This window comes from Corvus moneduloides, chromosome 2 (assembly GCF_009650955.1).
Source record: "Corvus moneduloides isolate bCorMon1 chromosome 2, bCorMon1.pri, whole genome shotgun sequence".
NCBI lineage: Eukaryota > Metazoa > Chordata > Aves > Passeriformes > Corvidae > Corvus > Corvus moneduloides.
In genome coordinates this window covers 110,217,879-110,241,456 of record NC_045477.1, presented here as the reverse complement: position 1 = coordinate 110,241,456, position 23,578 = coordinate 110,217,879, and the positions used below count along the sequence as shown (strand labels likewise).

At 41.6% G+C, this 23,578-nt stretch overlaps 2 protein-coding genes across 7 annotated transcripts in view; one reads left to right on the top strand and one right to left on the bottom strand.

Moving 5' to 3' along the window:
- Positions 1-304: 304 nt before the first annotated feature.
- On the bottom strand, positions 305-14,518 carry EIF2S3 (eukaryotic translation initiation factor 2 subunit gamma). Its single transcript, XM_032100841.1, has 12 exons — positions 14,412-14,518; positions 12,083-12,146; positions 11,489-11,616; positions 11,251-11,372; positions 9,764-9,858; positions 8,363-8,521; positions 7,042-7,176; positions 6,044-6,138; positions 4,992-5,136; positions 4,403-4,572; positions 3,272-3,444; positions 305-1,056 (listed from the first exon to the last, which is right to left on the bottom strand). Exons 1-12 carry the CDS (start codon positions 14,478-14,480, stop codon positions 993-995), a joined length of 1,419 nt encoding a protein of 472 aa, XP_031956732.1. The 5' UTR covers positions 14,481-14,518; the 3' UTR covers positions 305-992.
- A 324-nt stretch (positions 14,519-14,842) lies between these two features.
- Positions 14,843-23,578, top strand: part of KLHL15 (kelch like family member 15) — a 28,518-nt gene continuing 19,782 nt past the window's right edge. Inside the window, exons 1-3 of one of the 6 annotated variants that reach the window (XM_032100837.1) lie at positions 14,843-15,073; positions 15,309-15,392; positions 17,386-17,482. The gene's annotated coding sequence lies outside the window, so the exon portion shown is untranslated. Of the gene's footprint in view, positions 15,393-17,385; positions 17,483-18,918; positions 18,999-19,205; positions 19,317-23,578 lie in introns of those variants that run through there. The other 5 variants (XM_032100836.1, XM_032100835.1, XM_032100838.1 and 2 more) reach the window with 5 other exon arrangements.

Below are 23,578 nucleotides of genomic sequence, written 5' to 3'. Positions count from 1 at the left end.
TATTACATTATGTTTTTTCCTGAGGCATGTGATTCAGAGTACCTAAGCAAAACTGGTTTTACACCTTTCTTCCTCATCCTATTCACAATTCTACCACCGTTACTCTGCCCCCACCCCAAATCATTCCTTTTTACAGCCTTTTCCAGATATTTTATATTTGCTTAATGTAATTTTGAAGTAGTTTACTCCTACTGTATAAAGAACTCCCAGGTCACCCACACAGAGTTCCATGATGACAAAGTTACATTTCAAATTAATCACATTCTTTTCATAAACCCATACTAAAATAGGCCAAAACCAGTACTGCCAGTTCAGATCCAGTTTACTTGTAGTTTTTCTTTGGGGGTTTAAGGAAACATGTAGTAATATCAGAAATGACAAATTTAAGTCAGTTAACATTGCCATCCTAATTACAAAGTGTAATACTTTAGAATCCTAAAATCAGAACCATAGAAAGAAAGGAATAAAGTTTTTTGTTGTAAACTGCTGTCTAGACAAAACAAACTGTTGTGCAGAAAACGTACTAGTCTTCCAAGAAGAGTTTGGTTGCTTGCTTTTAATTCTTGTACAACGATCACTGCAGTCTTTTGTTACTCAGAAAAACTGTATGAATTAATGAAAATAAGCAATATTTTATTTCAATACCAGATTTATGGTTTGTGTGTTACACTGGGGCTGGTTTTATTTACTGATATTAAACAGATATGTCTGAAACACAAAGTAACATAAATTAGACATGCCATGAGACATGTACAATTAATTTCTCCTAAAATGTGGATAATTCAACCCACTTCTATGCCAATTCTTTTACACTTTTAATGGTGACAGTGACTAGTATTTTAGTAAGAGGGTAAAATTCAATAAAACATACGAGGACAGCCATACAACTCAAAGATACTGTTTGCACAGCTTCCAACTCCACTGTGAAAATACACCCCCTCCAAAATAGAAATAGGCACTTCATCTTTAAAAATGAAGCCCTCTTATGTTCTTCAGTCGTCATCAACAGTTGGCTTGATTGTCACTCCTCTTCTGATCTGACCCCAACCAATTAAACTGCAAAAAGAAAAGGTTTATATTACTTTTAATAGTAGTCAGAAATATCCTGTGTAAGTGAACATCCTTCTGTCCTTTGTATGCCTTCAGTTCTTATATTTTGAATTTTCTACACTTATCTCCCACCCAAAACATCCTACAGGAACTAAACCTGCTTAGTGGAAACACAGAATAGAAAAGGGAGAAGGACAGAGGACATTTGTAACCAGCTAAGGGTGTACTGAAGAGTAAGCTGAAAATCTGAAAGTATTGTAACTTATGTTGTACTGGTGCATGGTAGATCTATTCACAGCTGGATCTCTTTCACCTGTGTCTGAAGTGTTGCATTACTTTAAAGCAGAAATGAAAGGAGTTCAGTAGGAGTACAAACAGCTGTAACTCTCAACGAACAGGTAGCCTGTGACGGTAACTCAACTCTTGGGTAAGTGCTGCTATTTATATTCAGAAAAATGAAGGCCTTTTTTACAGGCCACTATTGCCTCAGAAAAATATGCTTGTAAAAAGAAATTCAGAATACATCCATTTCCACAGTCAGCAGGCATTTCATATTATTAATAAGACTGTGTTCAAAACCTTTCCAATTTCTGGTGAGGAACCACACATGCATCTCAATTTACCTTGCTAAGCAGTAGAGCCTGTCTTGGGACACCAAAAAAGGACCTGAAGGTTATTAGATCAGCACTTCCCACTTTTTAGTACCATACCCATAGGGCATAATTTGACCATCTTTGAATTCACTGATCCTTGGAATCACTGGTGTACCCCATTTGCTGTTTAGCCTCTCTCTATGCATCTGTATATTTCCTTTTTATTTTATACCTCTTTTTAGTCTTGCTTTATGAACTTCTGTATTTTCAAGACTCCTTTGTCTCACACTGCAAGTTCCTTTTCACAATACAAACTGTATATTATCTTTACTCCAATTAGATTTTATTATGCTGCTTTTCCCAGTTTGCCTTCTTTCCCTTTTCTCAACTTCCAGTTTCCTTACATTGTCTTTATCTTTTTAATACAGCGTGGGAATCAATTTTTCAATAATTATCTTTACAGCAGGCTGCCCCTATTTTCCCACCTCATAATCCAGAGACAGGTGGTCTTTTTGGGCACTATTTGGTCAAGTTTTTTTAACTGGGAAGGAATCTACAGAGGCAACAAAAGACACATTACAATTTGCACAGGCTATCAGTTTACAGCCTAAAAAAAAAAAAAAAAACAAAACATAATTTCTATATACTTTCTCCTCTTCCTTATGTTTTACCTGACTTAATTTGAATCCTGCCTTTTTTTTTCCTCCTGTTCAAGACATGTTATCTTTTGTCTTGGCTTTTTTTTTTTTTTTGGAGAATAATCTCTTCCCTAATTTGTCATCTTGCTCTGAGACAGCAAGCACTAAATTCCTGTCTACATTTTCTTGTCATCTGAAAAAGAAACATGCATCCATGGATATTTAAAGCTTGGTTCCTTTCCATACAGTACAGACTTCTTGTAAAAATGGCTGTGCTCTCTCATACTACAACGGCTGTGCAGAGCCAACAAATCTAAACACTCTTTATGTTCTTATCAATCCAGTCTTATGAAACACGCGACAGGTACAGTATATATAATCACCTAAAGAGACTCTGGCACTACGATAAAATGAACCACCAACCAATTCCATTCATCATTTTCAGCCTCCAGATGCTTCTGTGCAGTCAGACATTTTGTGTTTGTAATTTGATTGGGTTAATCCAGTTGATACTTTATTCTTTCCTCTGTGCTTGTAGTACATAAAACACTCGAACATCCCTCCTGTGTTCCCCTGCTGTTACTTCCAGGTTGCACTGGAGATCACATGCAGCTCCACGGGTAGAACACAATTGAGGTGTGCATAAAGACAGGTTTTGGCTTAGTATTTTCAGAATTTCCCAACCCCTCTGCCAAGATTCCCTACTGAGCCCAATTTACAGCTTGGCAGTTTGGGCAACAAACCATGAACCTCAGGTGTTTCCTTGTCTGTTAATTAATAGGTACCCTCCCAACCATAGTGTTTGTTTACAAAAGAGGGTAGCAATGAAATTAAGCATTCCACAAAACTATGGTGCCAATGAGATAGGGGAATCCAGAAGAATTTTTAAGACAGACATATACCTACCTATTCTAGTACAAAATCAGATCCATGTATTTCTTTGTTAACAATGTAGCAACCAGGTACTCTACCAACTTTTCATCAACTTACCGCCAGTGTTTCTCAACTCTTCGACTCAGAGCAATTTTTTCTCCCACTTCTGTGCATACAGGGTTAGTTAGCACAATCTTCCCTAAATCAGCCTTTACAGCACTGACTCTCCCTCCAGTAGATAAGGATCCTATGTTTACCATTAGAACTTCATTCTTCGATAATTTTTGCACCTGAAGACAGACATACAGAACTCTGAAACATAAGCTTTAGTACTACAACAAAAATAGCACAGACAGTACCAAGTATCTTCTTGCCACAAGAAAAGGTATAGCTGAGAAATACTGTAAATACAGACACACAAACTATGGGCAGCAGTGTCAGTAGATAAAAGTTTTATGTGCAAAAGGACAAATACATAAAGATGTTGTACATGTAGTTTTGACGTTCTTGGTATGATGTACTTGGGATTTCTCTACATTTTCTATATACTGATGATTTCACGTAACGTGTTAGAAACAAACAGTCAGAGAGACATTGTTACAAACTGTGATGTTATACAGATTATTTACAAGAATATTCTTGTATTCTCATTTCCCTTATACCTACATACAAAAAAAAATCAAAAATAGTTCATTTCACAGGATCAGAGAGCATTGAAGCACTTTACTTACTGTTGCATGAAGCAGCTTATAGATTTAAATGCTAACAGGGGAAATCTTTTAGTTGATTTGTGTAAAACAGATCGTGTTACACAAACTGTTTACTGTTAATGTCTGCGCTGTGCCTCAAGTTCACTCTCTTTTCAACTAGAGTATTTCAAAAATACTTTAAGAAGTTCTGCAGTGAAAAAAATCTACAAAAAGCATGTCAGTAGGAAGCAGATCAGTACCACTGTAAAACTAATTATTGCACAAATGAATAGGATGGTAACAAAACACAACTACCATCATGTTTAGAAAAATACCTAACCTGACACATAAATCCTGTATGCTACTTTAAACTACTCTGATATGAATTTCTACTGCTCTAAAAAGCATTCTTCTGCAGTATTAAACAAGGAGATAAGTTTTGTGACAAGCTTATATCAACAGGGAGACAAAATTTCTACATACGATCAAAGAAATATATTCATTACTGCAACTTAGCACAGGAAGCAAAATCAGGAAAAACAAAAGAAGGGGCACAGACCTTTGCGGCTTTCTTGTCTCCTTCAGTGCGCACACCTAAGAGTCGTCTCAGCAAGAAGTAGGAAATTTCTAGCTCTGTAAATATTTCTGGCAGTGCCCCAACTGCACCAAGAACTTGGCCCACCATGCGGTCAGCTCGGCACAAAGTGGGATCAATCTTAGTGCCAACACCTACAACACAACAAGGGAAGTCGCAAGGAGTAACTGGAAGGTAGCTGTCATTTTCATGTGCTAAAATATTTGAAGATGATCTAAAAAACCAGGGAATGTACTGGGAATTCCCTATTACCTGGACAGCACTTTCAAACTGTCAGCAAGACTGTGAGCTGTCTAAACAAATGAAGAAATATTCTACTGTTAAAGCTGGTACAATGAACAGTGCAAGTTGATCTGCATTGGCCAGTGACATTCAGGAAAATTATTTATGCCTTAAATATCCATTTTTCACACCAACCCTGTCTCTCTCTACATATATGAATTACCTAAAATTTCTCACTGTATTTTTGTTAATTACATTGAAATTTGTTGCTGAATGAAGACAACTGTTTTCAATAAGCATGAAGAAATAAATCTTTTCATAAGATTCTTACCTATAAGGCCTCCTGGAGCAGCATATTGTAGATCGTTGTGTTCAGCAAAGAGTGACACAATTTTGGAAAAGATTGGCTTGCACATGAGTTTTCCTTCACTGTCCTTGGATACAATACCAGGGCGCACCTCAATTTCCTGGCCCACCTAATTACAAAAGTGAAAAAGTGATTAACTGGTTATTTCACAGGAACATGAAGCTGACTAGTCACAGATAAGACTTGTATATCCCAAGATCTACTTCTTACACAAGTCTTTGGTTCTGGGCTACTGCAGATTGTAGGATTTCTGTTGCACCATTTGCTGCAAATTGAACAATACTTGCGGCAAATGTAACAACTGATTTTTCTTTTCAATACAGTTTGTAAAACTGCTTTAGCAAACGATCTTTATCAGCAATAATTCCAACATCTAAATTTCAATTTATTTTTTAAACACAACATTTCATTTAGAAATATTTCAGCACTGAGAAAAATTGACTTAATTCAATCAGTGTAACCGATCGACATCAACACACTGCAAACCAAAGAAAGTACAAGCCGTACAAATGTTCTGAGACATAGTTTGCTCTCCAGCCTAGCAGAACAACTTTTAAAGTTTCCATCTACTGCTGGTAAGCAAGGACAATAAAAAAATGAAAATACATAGAATACTTAAATGGGGAAGTAGGACCTGTGAGAACCCACAGACACTTCCAAGGTGCTTTTAAAATTCTTTTGCTCTCCTCTTCCCCACAATAATTCAGCAAGTCCAAGTGGTAGGACAGGAAAAAAAATAGCTCCTTCCATTTTTTTAAGGCACTAAATCTGTTATCGTTATTAGCAAAAGTTAGGACTACAATAATATATTTAAAAAATTGAAATCAGTGCTTCTTGTTCTGGTATTTTGAAACTGTCAACTAAAAATGAAGTACAGACAGAAAGGGTAAGTGCCATCTGACTGTATTCAAGTTTTAAAAAAAATCAATTATATAATAGATATATTTTGTAGAAAGCATAGAAAAACTCTACTCATTGTCATTAAAAATTTCCAGTTAAGAAAGAGAAAGGGTTACCTTTAAAACACCCTTTAGAATACTGCCACCAGCTACACCTCCCTTAAGGTCATCAACTTCACAGCCAGGCTTGTTGACATCAAAAGATCTAATTACTGAAGAGACCATAACCAGGTTTATATTTAATATCAGATTTTTAAACAGTGTCCTTTCGTTAGCAACTTTGACTGCTTTTCTGGCCTTATGAAAAGTATACACACATTTATAAATATTACAAAAACAGAACAATCAATATTTTATTCCAAATTTTTAGGCAGACTGTTGATTTTATTCTCAAAACCATTTAAACTGCTCATATATATAAATGTTTCTTATGACTTTTTCTGCAGAGCAGAAAGTAACTTAAAGATCTGTATCTGAAAAAGAAAGCAATGATCAACTATTTTATAAAACCCCTTCAATATTCACAATGTTAATCGTGAATACTAGAACTTTGTTTTAATGTATTCATAGTTAAATACTGTAACCTTGATGTAACGTGGTCAATTTTTATGCATTTATGCAGTGTAGGACTCTCTTGGATTATTTGAAAAAAAAGGCAAACAAATTAATTCATTGTAGGAACTGCATTTCACAATATGCTGGACAAGAACTGAGACTTTGACAATTATAACCAGGAAACAGGAGACTAACACAAAAGATCTAACCAAGCTACCCAAAATATTTCCATGGAAATAATATAATTTTCAAATTCATCAGTTGGTCAATATTTTGTTAAATCAAAACTATATTCATAGCAACTAAAGGGATTTTTTTAAGACACAGACAATTTCTCACTTTTATTGCATTTTAGTGCTGTCATATGCACAAAATATACACAAAACCAACAGCAATTAGCAGTGAACAAACAATACAGCTCTCAGAAAGCATGTAAGTTTTAAAATAAGAGTGTTCTAAATACTCCTTTTAAACCCACCTCTGTTTAGGGCACTCAGCATGTGCTAGGCACATTCTAAAAATGTTTGGCCACAGACACCCAGGCCTGAGCACTTACATACCAATAAGCCTTGGTTCAGATGTGAAGTCTCGCAAAGGGACTGGGATTTTCTTCACTATGTATTCACAAACCACCTCAATGTTGTATTTCAACTGTGCTGAGATTGGAATTATTGGAGCTCCTTCTGCAACTGTCCCTAAAACAAAATCAAGTTCAACAGTAAGCCTTTATAAGAGTACAATATGACCAAATGTTCTGTCCTTGTTAAAAACACTAATGAATTTCATGGCATGTTCTGTGTGTATCTCCCAAAGCAGTTTCAGAGCATTTATCCTTCCCTTCAACACCTTAGCTCAAATCAGCCACACCTACTTTTCAAGGCATTCTGAAAATGTGCAAGATAATCTTCCACTCCAAGGGAGAATTCACTTCCTACACTGTGATCAAAAGTATTTTTAAGATTTCCTAAGAGAGATCAATATTCCAGTTACATCAGTATCAATTTTACAGTCAGATTTCTTTATGACAAACTAAATTTCCTGTTAATTTAATGATTTCTGTTTTTCAAATTTTGCAATACAAACACATATTTTAGAAAAATCCTAATTTTACAGAAGAATGCATTTACTAATCTAGGTTTGTTAGACATCATTAGTTTTAATTTCATCTATGTTTCTTGTGATTGCTTCAGTTCTCAAACTCCAAATTTACACATCAAGCCACTCTGACAGAGTTGTTATGAACAGCTTCTGCAAGGCAACAATTATGAATTACAAAAAAAAGGAAAAAAAAAAAAAGACTCATTGGCTACTTTTGATGGTGACAATCTAGCTCTGCAGCTTGTCACACACCCCACCTACTGCAGATAAACAGGGATAACAGTGGAAGCTCCTGGGAAAGATAAAACTCAAAGCACGCTGAAGGTGAGCAGAACGTTACAGAGTAGGATAACACTGCCCAAACGGGATTTACACACAGATGAAAGAGCAATCTTTTGTCATTAGATAAAAAAAAAAAAAAAAAGTATTTATACCTACAAGATGCCCCTAATGCGTACAGCTTCCTTCTCTCCTGCACTCCAGTAAAATCACAGTGCAATCTCTACCAAAGAAGCAATCCAGGAAGAAATCACAAATCCACTGAAAGCTACTAAGTAAGAGCCATTGTTACTAGTTTTACATCCAGAGCTCTGACCCAGAGCCATAACATTATTGCATGCAGTCTGCAACAGGCAAGAAACACAACTCCCGGGGTCTAAATTTCACATTAACAGACCATATCCACCAGCATTGTCTAAGAGAAGCTTTTCTATGAACATATAGAAAATCACTCTCAACACTGAATTTCCACCACTAACTGGACTTCTGCTCTTGAAAACTTACCTTGTACAAATGCAAGAATCTGTTCATACTGTTCTTTAGCCTGGCTCTCCTTCACCAAGTCAATCTTATTCTGTAGAATCAAAATGTGCTTCAGTTTCATGATTTCTATAGCAGCTAGATGTTCTGAGGTCTGAGGTTGAGGGCATGACTCATTACCAGCTGAAAGAAGAGAAGTAACTAGAATATAGAAACTATAAAGATGGACAAAACTCCTACAGTTAAGACATCTACTTCCATCCACTATCATTATGTAAAAAAAAAAAGAAAAGACACTTGTCTCTCAGTAACCTACAGGTGAAGCAACCAAGTCAATAAGCACCTATTCTCCCTCACAACTGCTGGCTGTAGCCTCCACACAATGCAGGACAGATGAGAGGCTACCAGAGAGGTTCCCCCATTCAACCTGCTCCCACTTAAAATATCCAAAGATACCAAGACCTAACTTGATCTACTCCATCCTTTAGCTCTTCAGATATTTCAGTGCTGACAGTAGCGTAATAGACAAATCACCTTTCAAGAAATATCGCAACATTTTCTTATCAGTAAAGTCATAAAAATACCAAGATCCCCAAACTCTGTTATACTATAATTCTATCAAGTATGTGAATAGGGCTGCTATCAGTATAGTTTAGATTTCAGCCATCTAAGAAGCCAGCTTTGACTGATGGGCCATTATGGTGGTTAATCTTGCTTGAAGTTTGGTCTATCACACTTTCTAGAGATAAACAGGCAGAAGAAATGACAGCTCATCATTTATCTCAGACTTTAAATTACAGTATCTGAAGCCGTTTTTTTTCTTTTGCTGACATATCCTATCAAGGTAAGATAATTGCTATGTATCACTACAGAACACTATAATGTTCTATACATATATAAAAATTAGTTTTACTCACTTCCTGTTGCTGGCAAACCAGAACAAAATTTGTCTGGATTAAATTAAATCTCCTGTATTTAAATTTTGTCCATATTTATCTGGGTTTACTGTTTGTACTGTTGTTTGTGAACTCTACTGTATGACAAAGACTACATGCATATTTAAAGGAAACTGAGCCTTCAGAGAAACTCCAAACGTACTTGTAGCTAATCTGTTTCCATAAAGTGATAAAAATTTTACAGTACTATAGTACTACAAGGTTTCACGTTACCTATCTTCTGCCAATGGGGCCAGCTACCAGACTAGTGAGTATGGATACCTGTGCTTAAAACAAGCCACCTTGTTAGAGTACACTGCCACTTTAGCATGACTTGATTTTCTTTAGCACGACTTGATTTTCTTTAGCACATCTCAAAAGCATTCACTTGTTTAAATTGCTCACCACCTCCCAGGAGATTTTAAAGCCCACATAAAGTTGCTTCATGACACTACAAAATGGAGCTCTGTTTTTGGGTAGCAATTGTTACCTATCAGCAGTAAAGCTGCATCCATTACTGCTGCACCGTTCAACATAGTAGCCATCAAAATATCGTGCCCAGGACAATCCACAAAAGAGACATGCCTGTTGTAGGAGAATGTGAAAGAGAAATCCAAAAGCCCATTATCAACAATTCCTCTGACTGATTAATGTCAGTGATTAGGCAGAGTAAGTTAAAAGTATCCTTAAAATAGATAAACATTTTGAGACAGATGCTGAAAAGCAGTATCTTAAAAATATTTTCAAAAAAGTTCTAAAAGAACACAAATGCTACTGAACAGCTACTGAATACTTTTTCTGAGTTTTAAGATTTAATACCACATATCCACATTAAGTTCCTCTTTAATATTTCACCAATTTACTTGTAAATTAGATTAGAGTTAAATGCACTGGAATAAAAACCCGAAATCAAACCAACCTACCACCACTAACCCAAACCCAACACACCAAATGGGATTTCTCTTATCTCTTTTAAAAGGTATCTCCCATTCTCCAATTTTAGGAAATTATCCATCTTTAATTAAATGGTTATAACTGCACTTCAAAGATTTGCCTACAGAGATGCTGTTACATTTCCAACCTTATGATTTTATTGTTTAGACCAATATTCTATTCACTATATTCTTTCCTGAACCTATCCAGTGAAGAATCCTCGTTTCAAGTGGCAGGCCACCAAAAAGCAAGGGACTGATTTGCTGCTTTGCTGATAATGTTAGAAATCTACTACAAGCAAGTAACAGTAGGATAAAGACTGCAAAGCTTTTAACCAGTTGTTTCACAATGGCTGCCTGCCTGTCACACTCCAACAGAAGTTAATCTTAGTACAAGTGCTCTGCTGGGAATCTGAGAAAAGGAAAGACACGTGGTTACAGCCCCATAAGTATTTCATCATAAGCACAAACTAAGAATCTTGTACAACAGTCTTCATGACTACTCTCATTTGAGCAATCATTGTGCAGACTCATGTAACAACTGCTGTGGTTACTAAGCTTCCATAAAGACTGTGCTACACTTCATCAGAAATCAAGTAAATAAAGAACACTTGGCCTCCAGTGAGAGATCTTATCTCACATTAAGCATCAGGCTTTCATATATTCATTTTAAAAGCTTTGAAAACTCTGCCTTTAGGAAGAAAAAGTTTAACAAAGGTCATCCTCTCAAAAGGAATTTTGAAGATGCGTTTGTAAGGTCCACATTAGTTCTCAATCTGTCTGGTTTAAAATGTACTTATATTAACAGCAGAAATATTTCACTTCGAAGTCCTGCAAGTAGCTGAGGACAGCAGACACAGCTGTGCTGTACCGTGGAGTGCTTGTCACCACCAACCACCAAGGAATTCACGAGAGTTTAAACAACATCTTAGCTCAGGGGTGTCCCATCTAAGAATGTGTAGTCTGCCAGAACCCATTCAGCTCAATCCTGTTTTTGTAGAAAGGGAAGTAAGCACAATTTATTCCAGTCATTTAAAGCAGTTACCTGACTAGTTTAAAGTTCCCTTTGGTGCCAGGAATATCTGTAGGGAACTCATCTGGGGTGCTACTTCCACAGGATCGGTAACACTCTGGTCGAGAGCAGCTTGGATCATCCAGCTTGTAAATCTGTGATTTTTTAAAATGGAAAAGTTTTAATTCCTCAAGGGTTAGTTACCTGTAAGCTTACATCCCCACTGAAGTATATTAGCAACATAGGGGCTACATTTACACTAATGACTCACCTTTGCATTAGCATAACCCAGCTTGATTGTGATATTTCTTTCCAGTTCATTTTTAAATCTGACAGTATGAACTCCAGATATAGCTTTGACTACTGTTGACTTTCCATGCGCTACATGACCAATTGTACCTGTGTTTCAAAAGGAAATGTTTGTCAATACATCAATGTTTAATTCCGTGCAATGTTCCACTATGATCAACACACAATTACCCCAAATTCTTCACAGCCATTAAGTCCAGAACCCCATCAGAAGGATATATGGAATTTGTAAACATTTTTACTTAAACAAACAAGATCCAAAACTGAGCTCCCAATGGACAGATCTTTACACTCTAATGAAACTCATCCCAATGATTAATTTCAAGGTAAAACAAACATTGCTTTAGCAACTATTCCCTATGCCATTCACCTGTGTTCCTGAAGAAAAAATGGTGCTTTTCCAGTCAAAAGGGCTTGAAAAGTCCCTAAACCTACTATGTAACTGTTTCTGTACAAATTTCTTGGAAGTGTTACCACATAGGCACCATCTGCTACTGCACAAGCACCAAAAGGAGTCACCTTAACGCACCCCTCTTTTTTATAAGTTTGCTTTTACCTATATTAATTGTTGCTTGTCTGCTGATGACTTCTGGTGAAAGAGGCGTCAACTTGGTAACATCCTGTATAAGGGAGATTTTAGAATTTATTCACCTTGTATATAAATGTTTAGAAAGTTAAAAATTTAGAAACTTGAAAATTAACGAGTAGTTCTACTCAGCAAAATCAATTTAGATTATATCCATTCCAGTCTTTTAAACATGTGAAATATGACCAAAAGGGAACCAAGCCCTGCTTGTGAATCAGTACAGGCTACAATTCAAAACCCTGGCTGTAAATCGGCACTGACTGCAAGGTGTTAAAGACAGGAGGAATCAAAACAAAAAACCTCAAAAGAAGCTTCTAACAAAACACCCCAAGCCCTTACCTACCCCCAAACCTAAATTACACGTAACAGGCAAATTCATTTTCAACAGGCTACAGGATGAACTGCACTAATATTTTAAAAACAAAGCTTTGTCAATAAACAGTTGTTTAATTGGTGTAAGGTTCCATTACAGCCAATATATAATTACAACTAACACTTTTGAGTCAGTGGGTCCAGAGGTTTCCCTAGCACCATGGATTTTTATTCTTTTTAATGGCTACTTTTTTCCTCAGCTACTGTTATTGCTACTTCAGGTACCAGACAAAATTTCTGCTGTCCTAAATAGTCTGTTGTGTGAACTTATTGAAAGCCACTGGCAAAATAAAGCACTCACAAATACACCCTATACAGATAAAGAAACAACACTGAGAGAGTTGTTTAGGTTTTTTTAAAGCTGTTTGTCCACATAACGGACAAGTGTTGAAATCCACTGAAATGTTCCCCTGTACAGCCAATTTCCATCCTGCATTGAATTCATATGGATGAGCCACTCAGTTCAAGCAAAGATTCATGATGCCAAAAGAGTCCTTGGTGCAGGACAAGATATAAATGTTTTGCTAGGATACAAATAACACGCACATTAAATCACGTATTGTTTACACTGTTACATGAAGGTTCTGTGCACAGTGATCAAACAGATCTGTATAAAAAACGTAAGCTCACTCATTCTGTTCTCAAGTACGACATGAATAAAATGTTCATGTTCAATACAAAACAAATTTTGAACATCCAAGACACACAATTAAATTTATATTTATTGTATATCGAACTTAAAATGACTTCCCAGCGATGGGAATGTGACCTGCAGATGGCACCATGTGGCCGGGCGACCAGAACTTCAGCGTGATGCAACTCCTGCCACCAGGAAAATTCTTCCTGGTGCACACAATTATGCACGCATGAAGTTTTTTCTTCAAGACTGGTATAAGGCTATTGCTCAGCAAGAAGCTCCACTCAGCCATAAGCACTCAAGGGCCGACAGAACAGGCCTTAAAGGTAATTCCTGCTGACACTCCAGCTAGTCCTTTTCCGACTAGGAAACGCCACAACAATGAGAGGAAGTAAAGAAACCGTCTCTCCTAGCTGACATGCTCGCCGTAACACAAAGGGAATTCCTGTGCTCAAGCCCGAGGAACATCGAACATGATTACTGTAAAGACAAATAAGCCGTTCCAGTTTGAACACCAGGGACACAGCAACAGGATTTTTGACTATATACATTATATATATACACTTGAATTTGAAATACACATTACGTAGACACTTATACTAGCATACAAGTGTAATAAGTGAGGCAGCCAGGCGAGACACTTAACAGGCAAGACTACCACAGCGGGAGACCACTGCAACTGGTTGCAGTGGTAGTTACAGTGGTAGGTAGAACTGGTATTTCTCGGCAGTTGTCAATAGTCAAGAAAATTTTGTTGGCAAACCAAGCAAGACAGGGCTGGTAGCCAAGCCCTCGAGCTTGCTGGAGAAATACAGCGCAAATTCATGGTTCTACTTTGGCAAAGGAAGAGTCTGTAATACCGCAGAACACGGCAAACCTTACACGGGGAAAACTGCACTCACCAGTGAGCCATAAAAGCTTCACTCGCACACGCGGGACACGGACCCACAAGCCTCGCACTCAAAGGCAGGAGAAGCGCCTCGCCCGGGCGTCCCACACCCACCAGGACCGGCAAGACCTGCTCCCTGCGCCGCTGCTCTGCCCCGCGTCCCCCTGCCTCAGCTCGGTCCCAGCGTGCTGAACTCGGCCCCCCGAAGCGCCGCCGCCTCCCGCGCCCCCTCAGCGCGCACCAGCCGTGGTGGGGCCCGGCAGAAGGCTCGGAACCCCTCGTGCCGCACCCCCCCACTCACCCTCCCACAGCGGCCCGCCCGCTCCCTCCACTCCCTGGGCGCCTCCGCCGAGCCCCGGGAGCCCGATCCCACTCCTGGACGCCCCGCGGGCGGCGCTCACCAAGGTGCCGAGATCCTGCCGGCTGAGGTGCGGCTGCCCCAGAGTCACTCCCGCCTCGTCCCCCGCCATCTTGGCCCGAGAAGGAAGTGAGGAGTCCCACGCGGCCGCCTGACCGCCGGCTCCGCTCGGCACCGCCGCTGCCGGCCCGCAGCCTCTGGCACCCTCCGGCCCACAGCGCGGCACCGGCCGGCCCGGGGGCGGACACCGAGCTCAAGGAGAAACGGCGATTAGCGCGGGGAGGTCACCATCGGCCCCGCAGCGGGGCGGCCGCGAGTCAGGCGCGCCGCGGGGCAGCCCTGTAAAGGACCCCCGGTAGCCCTCGCGCCGGATGATGCAACCGGGGCCTGCGGCGGGGCCGCGCAGCGTGCGCGTGCACGGGGCGGGGGCGCGGCCGGCGGGGAACGGGCGCGGGAGCGCGGGGGGAACCCGGGGCGGGCGCGGCGCGGCTACGGGAGCGCGCAGCTCGGCCGGGGCCGGGAGCCCGCGGAGACCGACGTCCCGAAAAACCCGCCCCAGAGCGCCGGGAGCCCAGCACAGGCCGCCCGGGCCCGCGGGGACGCCGCGCTAGTGCCGTGCAGCGCGGGTGTGAAACAGCGCCGTGGCTGCGCGGCGGACACCGGGCTCGCTGGAAGACACAGCGAAGGCGGGAGGCTCGTGCCGCGGTCAGGGTTTGTTGCTGTGCGGATTTATTTGGGGTGCCGAGGGGGTGCGATGCAGAAAGGCACCTGGGGAGAAGACCGAAGCGCGATGTCCGTGCGCGTATGAAATGAGCGCATCGAACACGGTGTCTGCTTGAACAGTAACATGTCACCGTACACGTGTTATAATCTCTGCTGGCCGTCAGCGTGAGAAGATCTTTCTAATGTCAACCTTTTTTCTTGTTACTGTCTTTTGTAGGCTGGGCGCTTATTGTTAGGGAGACGATGTGGATATAAGAGCTGCCCCAAGATGCGAACAACCTGAATGTTTTGTACGAAACAGGTAAAAATCCCACCAAACAGTTGCTGTTTCCAGAGTTTGGTATGACATAAATGCTTTAAGAATTGAATAAAATCCCTAATCGAGTGATGAGAGCCAGTTTAGAGGTTCACCAGGGAGTAAAGGCCAAATTCCCAACCCTTCCCTATGGGAAATCAAACTGACTTCTTCATGGGAACCTCTTAAAGACATAGAGGATGTTGCTGATAGTATTTCCGTGGTCAGGGAAACAGGTTTCAGTGCAGGTAACCAGTCATCTCAAGTATGTGTGTGTTGTGCCAACAACTGTGGCTTTGTCTGTTGGAAAACATGTTTGTTCTCAGATTTTGCCTGGCTTTGCAGGTCAAAAAAAGCAGGTTTGGGGCAGACAACCACGTGGTTGAAGTGTGATGATGGAAATCTGTGTGAAACTGGTATGCCTGGTTGAACAATGGTTGTAACCTCCCACTTTGACAAATGCTACTGTTGCCATGCTTTCCTGATGCAAGAGTTATAGTGAGTTCTGCTGGATATAGCTAGAGCAAACACATTGCCGCTGTTCTTGATCTGAAGAAACTAACAGGAACACATCGTAAGAAACCTTCCAGTATCTATTATGATGTTGCCAATGACAAAATGTATTTTGTCTTGCAACCCAATCATGTACATTGGTTTAGAAAATAAATTTTTATATCTAATCTTTTATCAGGCCACATGGTGTTTTCAATTTTGTGTTAAATATCTCGCTTCTGGGAAAAACAACTGAGATACACAAAGTGTAGTGGGAACATGATGCAATACTTTATTGTAGTTGCCTCAATGTCTGCACGTGTACAATCCCTCTTTTATGAAAATGAACTGAAAATACTGGACTATGTCATTACTTACCTGTTTAAATTATGCAATAAATGCAGCGCAGTGTAAAATTACGGATATAGTTCTTGTCACATTTGAAACAGCCTTTAAAAAGGACTTAATCCTTGCCAAACACCCTGTCAGGAATGTGAAAAGAATACACAACTGTTGCTTCTATTTTAACAATGAGATTGTAAATTTTACATATTCCGAGGAACTCTTGCTATTTTGATTCACTTATTTGGAAGTATTTGTAGGATAAAGAAAACCCAGGAAAGTCTAAAGCCTGCAAATGTCTAATTATTGTAGGATCATAGAATGGTTTGGTTTGGGAAGGACCTCAGAGATCACTGAATTCAAATCTTCCTGCCATGGGCATAAACACCTTTCAGTAGACCAGGTTGCACAGAGCCCCATCCAGGCTGGACTTAAACACTTCCAGGGACGGGGCATCTACAGCCTCTCTGGACAACCTGTGCCTCACAGCAAAGAATTAGCATTTAATCTAAACCTGCTCTCTTTCAGTTTAAAGCCATTCCCCCTTGTTCTGTCACTACATGCCCTTGTGAAAAGTCCAGTTTCTAGCCTTCTTATTTTCTAGCCTTCACCTTTAGGCACTGGAAGCTTCTATAAGGTTTCCTCAGAGCCTTCTCTTGTCCAGGCTGAATAACCCCGAGTAAAATATTTAAGAACGTTTCTAGGAGTTGACATTATGTCATATGTCAATATATGTGTATTGTACATGTATGTATGAATTAAATAAATTTCAAAATACTATAATTAAACGGTAACAAGTGTATTAATATAGCTCAAAAAACTATATCCGGAATTTTATTCATTGCAATACTCATTTAAGCCAGGTAACTACTTAGCCACTGATTTTGTACAGATGCCTAAATCAGAGGGGTCAACCCAAATCTCTGTTTAAATTAATACTTAGCAAGGTAATTTTGATACCAGTGGTCCTTGTCAGAGGCTTAAATTTAATTTTATTTAATTTTATTTAGGAGACTAGAATCGAGATATTATTATCATATTTTGATTTTTTGGTAGAAGCAAACTGTTCAGTGTGAAAGAGAAGGGGGTAGGAGGGGGGTTTTGTGCATTGAAATGTTGAGATGTTTTAAATGTCAAAGCTGTTGTGGTTTTGTTTTGTGGCTAGGTTTGAGGTCCTCTTCTGTGACAGTGTGTAGGAGAGACCTGAAGATCATCTTATGCCTCAGCTTGACACAAACTGCAGACAGCAAAATGACAGTCAGGTAAAACATAAAAGTCTTGCTTAGCTTTTTCCACTCTTGCTGACCTATGAAGGTCAAAAGTCTGAGGAGTGGAGAAGGATGCATCAAGTTTTGGTTGTGTCATTTCTGCATATGGAAACTTAGTTTCTACTCATTTTTCTTTGTTGCAGCATTAGCTATGGGTGGGTACGTGCTTGCTGCAGCAGGAGATGTACCTTATGGAAAAGGGAGGGAATGTCCATCCTTTGAGACATAGGTGGCAGGAACACCTGCTGTAGAGTCAGTCTGTAAAGGCCAGTTGTTTCACAGTAAGTGCACAAGTAACAGGTTTTAAAACAGTGACTGGGGAGATGGGGCAAATTTACTGCATGAGTGAGTGAGATGGAATAGTAAGAAGTTGCCAAGTCGAGAGAGGTCTGGCCATTGGGATGAAGGAGTGAATAGGAGGTTGATTGTAGCACGAGGGAGCAGTAAGTGGGCAGTTGAACAGAGTGGGAATAGCCTTGGGAAGTCTTTGTGAAGCACCACATGGAATAGCTGGTTCATTGTGTGAAGCTGTGAAAGGTGGGAAAGACATTCAGCCTGGGGGTGGCAGCTATAGAGAAGGTACACTTGTTTTATAAATCAATGGGGAGAGGGTGGTAATGAGAGACTGAAAATAGGCTGTGAAGGGGGTGGGAACAGCAGTAAACAGGGAGAGGATGGCAGCCTGTGGCCTGCTATTTAAAGCAGCAGTGACATAGAAGGTGACAGGGAGGTACGTAGAAGGGTAGCAAACGGTTTGGGGGTGGTAGTGGCAAACCAAAGGTCCACGTAGGTTAGTTCATCCCTTACAATAAAATCAGAGTTTGCCAGGCAAAGGCAAAATAACGAAAGCAAACGGGTGATGTTTGTACTAAGGCAAAGCCCTGCTCGTCCCACCCAGGGCTGCGTGCAGTTTGTTCGCTGCTCAAGGGCTGCTCCGCTGAGCGCCGGCGGCTGCCGGCCCCGACCCCTGGGGCTCTGGTGACCCGGTTCCCACGCCGGCTGGCAAGGCAGCCTGCGGAGAGCAGGGAGCTGGGATCAGCCCGCAGCACCTGCGGCTGGCCGGTGGCCGGGGAGGAGCTCAGCCGGCCCCGAGCAGGGGTTGCTGTAGCCCGGGACGGGCTGCAGCGCTACACCGGGCAGCTGCCATAGCCTCGGAGAAAGGGGCGATAGCCTGGAGGCAGCGGGGTGGGAGAGAGCAGAGCAACCCCGACTCTCCGAAAGCGGACGCCGCTCGCGGGCTGGACGCCGATGATGCTTCTCGGTGTCGCTTTCTGCAGCCGTGCTCCTCGAGGCATGCCGATGCTCCGGCGTCTGGCTGAGCCCGCACGGGGCGGGGGCTGGCGAGCGGGGCCGGCCCGGGGCGGTGCCGGGCTGCCGGTGCCGGGCTGGCGGTGCCCGTTCCGTGCCCCGGGTCCCCCGCCCGCGCGGCCGCAGGTGCGGCGGAAGTGACGGCCGGCGCGGTGCTGCCGGGGGAACATGGCGCCCGCGGCCGCGCGGGGCAGCGCGGAAGGTAAACAAGCGTGAGGGCGGCGGGGACCCCGGGGGCGAGGCCGGGCCGGGCTGGGAGCGTCGGTGCCCGGGCGGCGCGGCGGGGGCGGCTCCCACCTCCCCCCGAGCGCGGACGGCGAGGAGGAGGGAGCGCAGGATCCCCCCTTCTTCCTCCGCCTCCTTCTCCTCCTCCTCCCGGCTTCGCCTCAGCCATTGCCCCTCTCCGCAGCCCCCCGGCGCCTCCCTCCGCCGCCCCCGGCTGTATGGTACACGGAGCCAGGGCCCCTCTCCGCCGCTCCAGCGGGAGGAGCCGCGTCCTCAGCGCCGCCGCTGCCGAGAGGTGGGTAAAGGATCCCCCGGGCCCTCCCGCCGCCGCCGCCCGCCCCATCGAGGGTGGCCCGGGCGCCCTTCTGGCCCTCAGGGACCCTCCCCGGGCTCGGGGGCGGCGGGCCGGGTGCCCGCGGGCGGCAGGCGGGGAGCGGGCGGGCTGGAGCGGGGATCGGGCACGGCCGCGCAGGGGGGGCGCACCGGAAGCCTGGCGGGTTCGGGGCGAGCGCAGCCCCCGCTGGGCCCCTCGGGTTCCTGCGGCCGCACGTCGCGGACCCCGGGCCTGCCGGCCCCAGTTCCCGGGGAGCTCGGCCTGCGAGCTCCGCTCACCGCGGAGCGGGGCTGAGCGTGCGAGCAGACAGGTTGAAGTAGGTCATCTGAGTTCCTGCCCCGAAAATGGCCAGTTCTCCCCCATCGTAGCTGATGGCGAAAAAAGTATCCGTGATCTAAACGAGTAGAGCTACCCAGGGTTACTACTGGATCTATTTGGTGAATACTGAAACGTCACTTAAAAATTTAAAGTTCTTGCCTTTTTATTGTTTGGAATTTGGGTGTCGTCCCCCCCCCCCCCCCCCCCCCCATTTAGAAGAGGAATAGGAGAATCATAAAGCTGTTACTGGATAAAAGGACAGAACTACTGAAGTCTGGCTTCCTGTGGACTTGTTATGTATACTTGCCCCTAGGATAACCCAGCTCTTGCACCACTATTGCCCCAGTTCACGTTCAGATCTCCTGAGCTTACCACCATGCACCAACATACTTCCTGTCTTTTGCCTTCCAACACCTAGCAAACGTGTTTAATTTCTACCACATGTCCTATAAACTTTCCCACTGACACTCATCTCCCTTCACTTTCCTTAATTATACCCTGTGGCTGGTTTGCATCTACACGTGTTGATTTGTCTTTCAGCAGAGCACAGCAGATAACCATTGAGCTCACACTGGAGACATCAGACCTTTTTCATTCATCTAGCTGCCAGTTTGGGGGATAGGCGTAGAAATTAAATATGTTTGAGATTTCTGTGTTTCTGACAAGCGAGTTTGACATTTGGCAGTGAGGTCAAACCTGTGTGCCTCAAAGGGCACAATTAATGTATTTTCTCAGAAAATGCTAGGAGTATTTACTAAGTTAGCAATAAAGATACGACAAAAAGACAAATGGAGGGGGTAGTTTAGCAATCCTAATTTAGATGTAAAATATTTTTATTCATATAGTTTAAATACTACTTGTAGCTCATTCCCTTCTTATCATGCTAAAAATTTGTGGTAATCAAATGATTTTTTGTCACTAACAGATGCGTAACTTGCTACTTTTCTGTATAGAATACACAAAATAGCTTCACATATATATAAAATTTATTATACATAAACAGCTTCACATACACATAAAATTTATTATACATAAATAGCTTCACAGTGAGAAAATCACACTTTATTCATACTTCTTTCTTACATTTGAAAAGATGAATCATTCTATAAGACACAAATATTATATATATAAGAACTGTTATTGCTCAGGATAGAGCAGTCCTGTCCACTTTGAGAGCTGTGGCAAATCTGTAGTTTGCAACACTATCATCATTTAACTTTTAGGTGTTAGTAATACAAGTTTTTCCAGTTAAAGACAATTCTCATTTTTGTGGGTGTATCAACTGTTTTATACAGGGCACCTGTTCTGGTATCAGTAAATGCAATTGGAAGAGCGTTGTGGTGAGCTTCCTCTGTGTTTGGGAGCAGGTTTTTCTGTACAGGTGTTGTGATGCAGTGACCTTTTAGACAGATGGTTCAAGCTATCTTAGTGTCTATGAAGTGCAGTTACAGGTTCTGGCCCGCTTAGAGTGAAGGATAACCATCCTGAGCTGAGGCACAATCCATGCGGAGTTTTAGTAGGTTTGGTTGTAACTAGTTCCGATGCTTCTGGCACAGCTTTAATGACATCAGAGAGCACTGACACAAAGTGCCACTGTTGCTATGAACTGATTCAGATTGCTCCCAGATAGCAGCATGGCCAGAGATCGGCAGCAGAGCTGTCCTGGTCAGCTGTGTGCCCCTAAGAAATGGAGTGTGGACAGCTATCAGGAGCAGCCAAGTTTTAATTTCTGGAGTTCTGGCAGCCTGGTTCCTCTGACTGGCAGTGATTGGTAAGCTTCTAACTTCTTGTCTCTCAAGTAAATCCAATGCTTTTGGAATTCTCGAGATGGATTGGATGAAGCCTTAAACATGAACATACCAATAGTTTAAGATAAATTGTTTCCCAAATTTAGTGTATTAATGATAAAGCATTTTAGGTAAAACATGTGGAAACTGGATGTATTTCTTTGTTCCCTACATTTGCAATTGTTGTAGCAACGGAAAGTTTTGATATCCACTGGTTATTGATCTATCCCACATCACATCACTCCTTCTGCTGTTGTTAGTAGGAAATTATGATGAAAAATGGTGGACAAAATAATGTTTTTCGTGTCAAACTGTGTAAACAAAGGTTTAATTTGGGGGATACATTACTTGTACTGTGTATGTTATAATTGCATTCTTACTCAGTACAGTACACTACATTCAAAGGCCCAGCCTTCAGCCATGTGTGCAGTTGTGAATGTTTGCTAGTGTGTTCAAATACTTGTTGTATTGTATTTTCATATGTGTCTATAACATTTGACTATGGAGAAATGTCCTATTCCTGCAGAAAAGCGTGTTAACAAAACTAGGGTAAAGAATTCTGCTCTAGGCAGCCTTTGCTGTGCACCTCACCAAATAAAGCATGCATAATGGCTTTAAAATTCACATTTAAATGCACGTATTTGGTGGATGGAAGAGATTATTGACTTTTAAGCTCTGTTTTAGTACTTGGTGTAACCAAAGCATGGTTCTATGTGTCTGGTGAAATATCTTCTGGTGTAACTCATAGATAATAGTGTTTTATGATGTGAAAATTTGTTGTTCAGCTGTGTTCATGAAGGTGATTTCTTAGAATATCTATGGGTTAGGTAAAATGAACAAGTACTCCATAATCAGTAAACAAAACTTGCTGGTTGTGTCTCAGCATCCCAAATGAGTTACTAAGGAGCAACAGTAAAGGAAAGCAGAAATTTTCCTTTGAGCTGGTGTCCTAGACTTGGTATTGTCAATACTTTCCTAGAACGATACATTTCTGTCCCTAGAAAATGCATATAAGCTTACATATTACATAAAGACACATACTCAAAGGGCCGTTTTTCAGGTAGTACTGCTTTTGGAGAGATTTTAAATCCAGGAGGGCATGAGTCAAAAGCAGGTATTCTATAACTTGCTTCTCAATAGGTAGTGCATTTAGACTCCATTTCTTCTGCTTGTGACTAAGAGCCTCAGACACCCTGAGGAAAGAAGATTCTCCTTGTTTAGCAAGAAAAAGCAGTCTGGATTAGGGTTTTCAGACTTTTATTACATCTGCAGAATAAAGATGAGAAATCAGTGTTCCAAGTAAGTGGTTTTACAGTCACAGCACTGTAGACTCTAATGCATTATGTGCTAAAAGAGGAAAAAATGTCAGGAACAGCTAGTAAGGTTAAATGTATTTCTCTTTTGACTTTTCAGCAGAGTCTTACTTCCTGTGCTGCATTACCCCGATCAGCTCTAATATGTGCAGAACAATAACGAATGTCAACGTAGATTGCCCCCCACCTCCCCTTTATTGTTTATACATTGGAATTTTTTTGTTCCAGTTTTCCTATAGACCACTGCAGGCTCCATGTCTTCCTTAGGATTAAGTGTGCTGCTGTGATTTGCATGCATGAAGAAAATCTAACTGAATTTTCCATTTTTATTGAAAATAGGGAAAAAAAAATTGTTAGGTATTGTCCTCTGGGAAATAACTGCAGCATTTGAATAGTGCATAGAATTACATCAAAGATTGCAAGTGTGTGTGGGAGGAATGGCATAGCTATGGTTTAGAAAAATTACTTTGTTTGAGAGTATTTTGTATTGCTTTTTTTAATGTTTGAACTACCACATTGCTATTTGCTTTTGACGGAGGATGTTAGCTTTATAAATGAAGACTTTTACCAGTTAAGCATAATACGCATTTAATTATCTAGTTTCCCAGTTTTTGCAGTATTTTAACCCCTTTGCATATTTGCACTGGCAATATATTTTTTTGTTTTAAAGAAAAATTTATCTGCTGATCATGTATATGGCTTTATGCCAAAAAAAGGATATTCACTCCTTGTATTTAGTACAGGAAGACAACTAGTCCTTTTGCTTTTCACTCACAGAATTCTGAAGCTTCTTTAGGTGATGTAA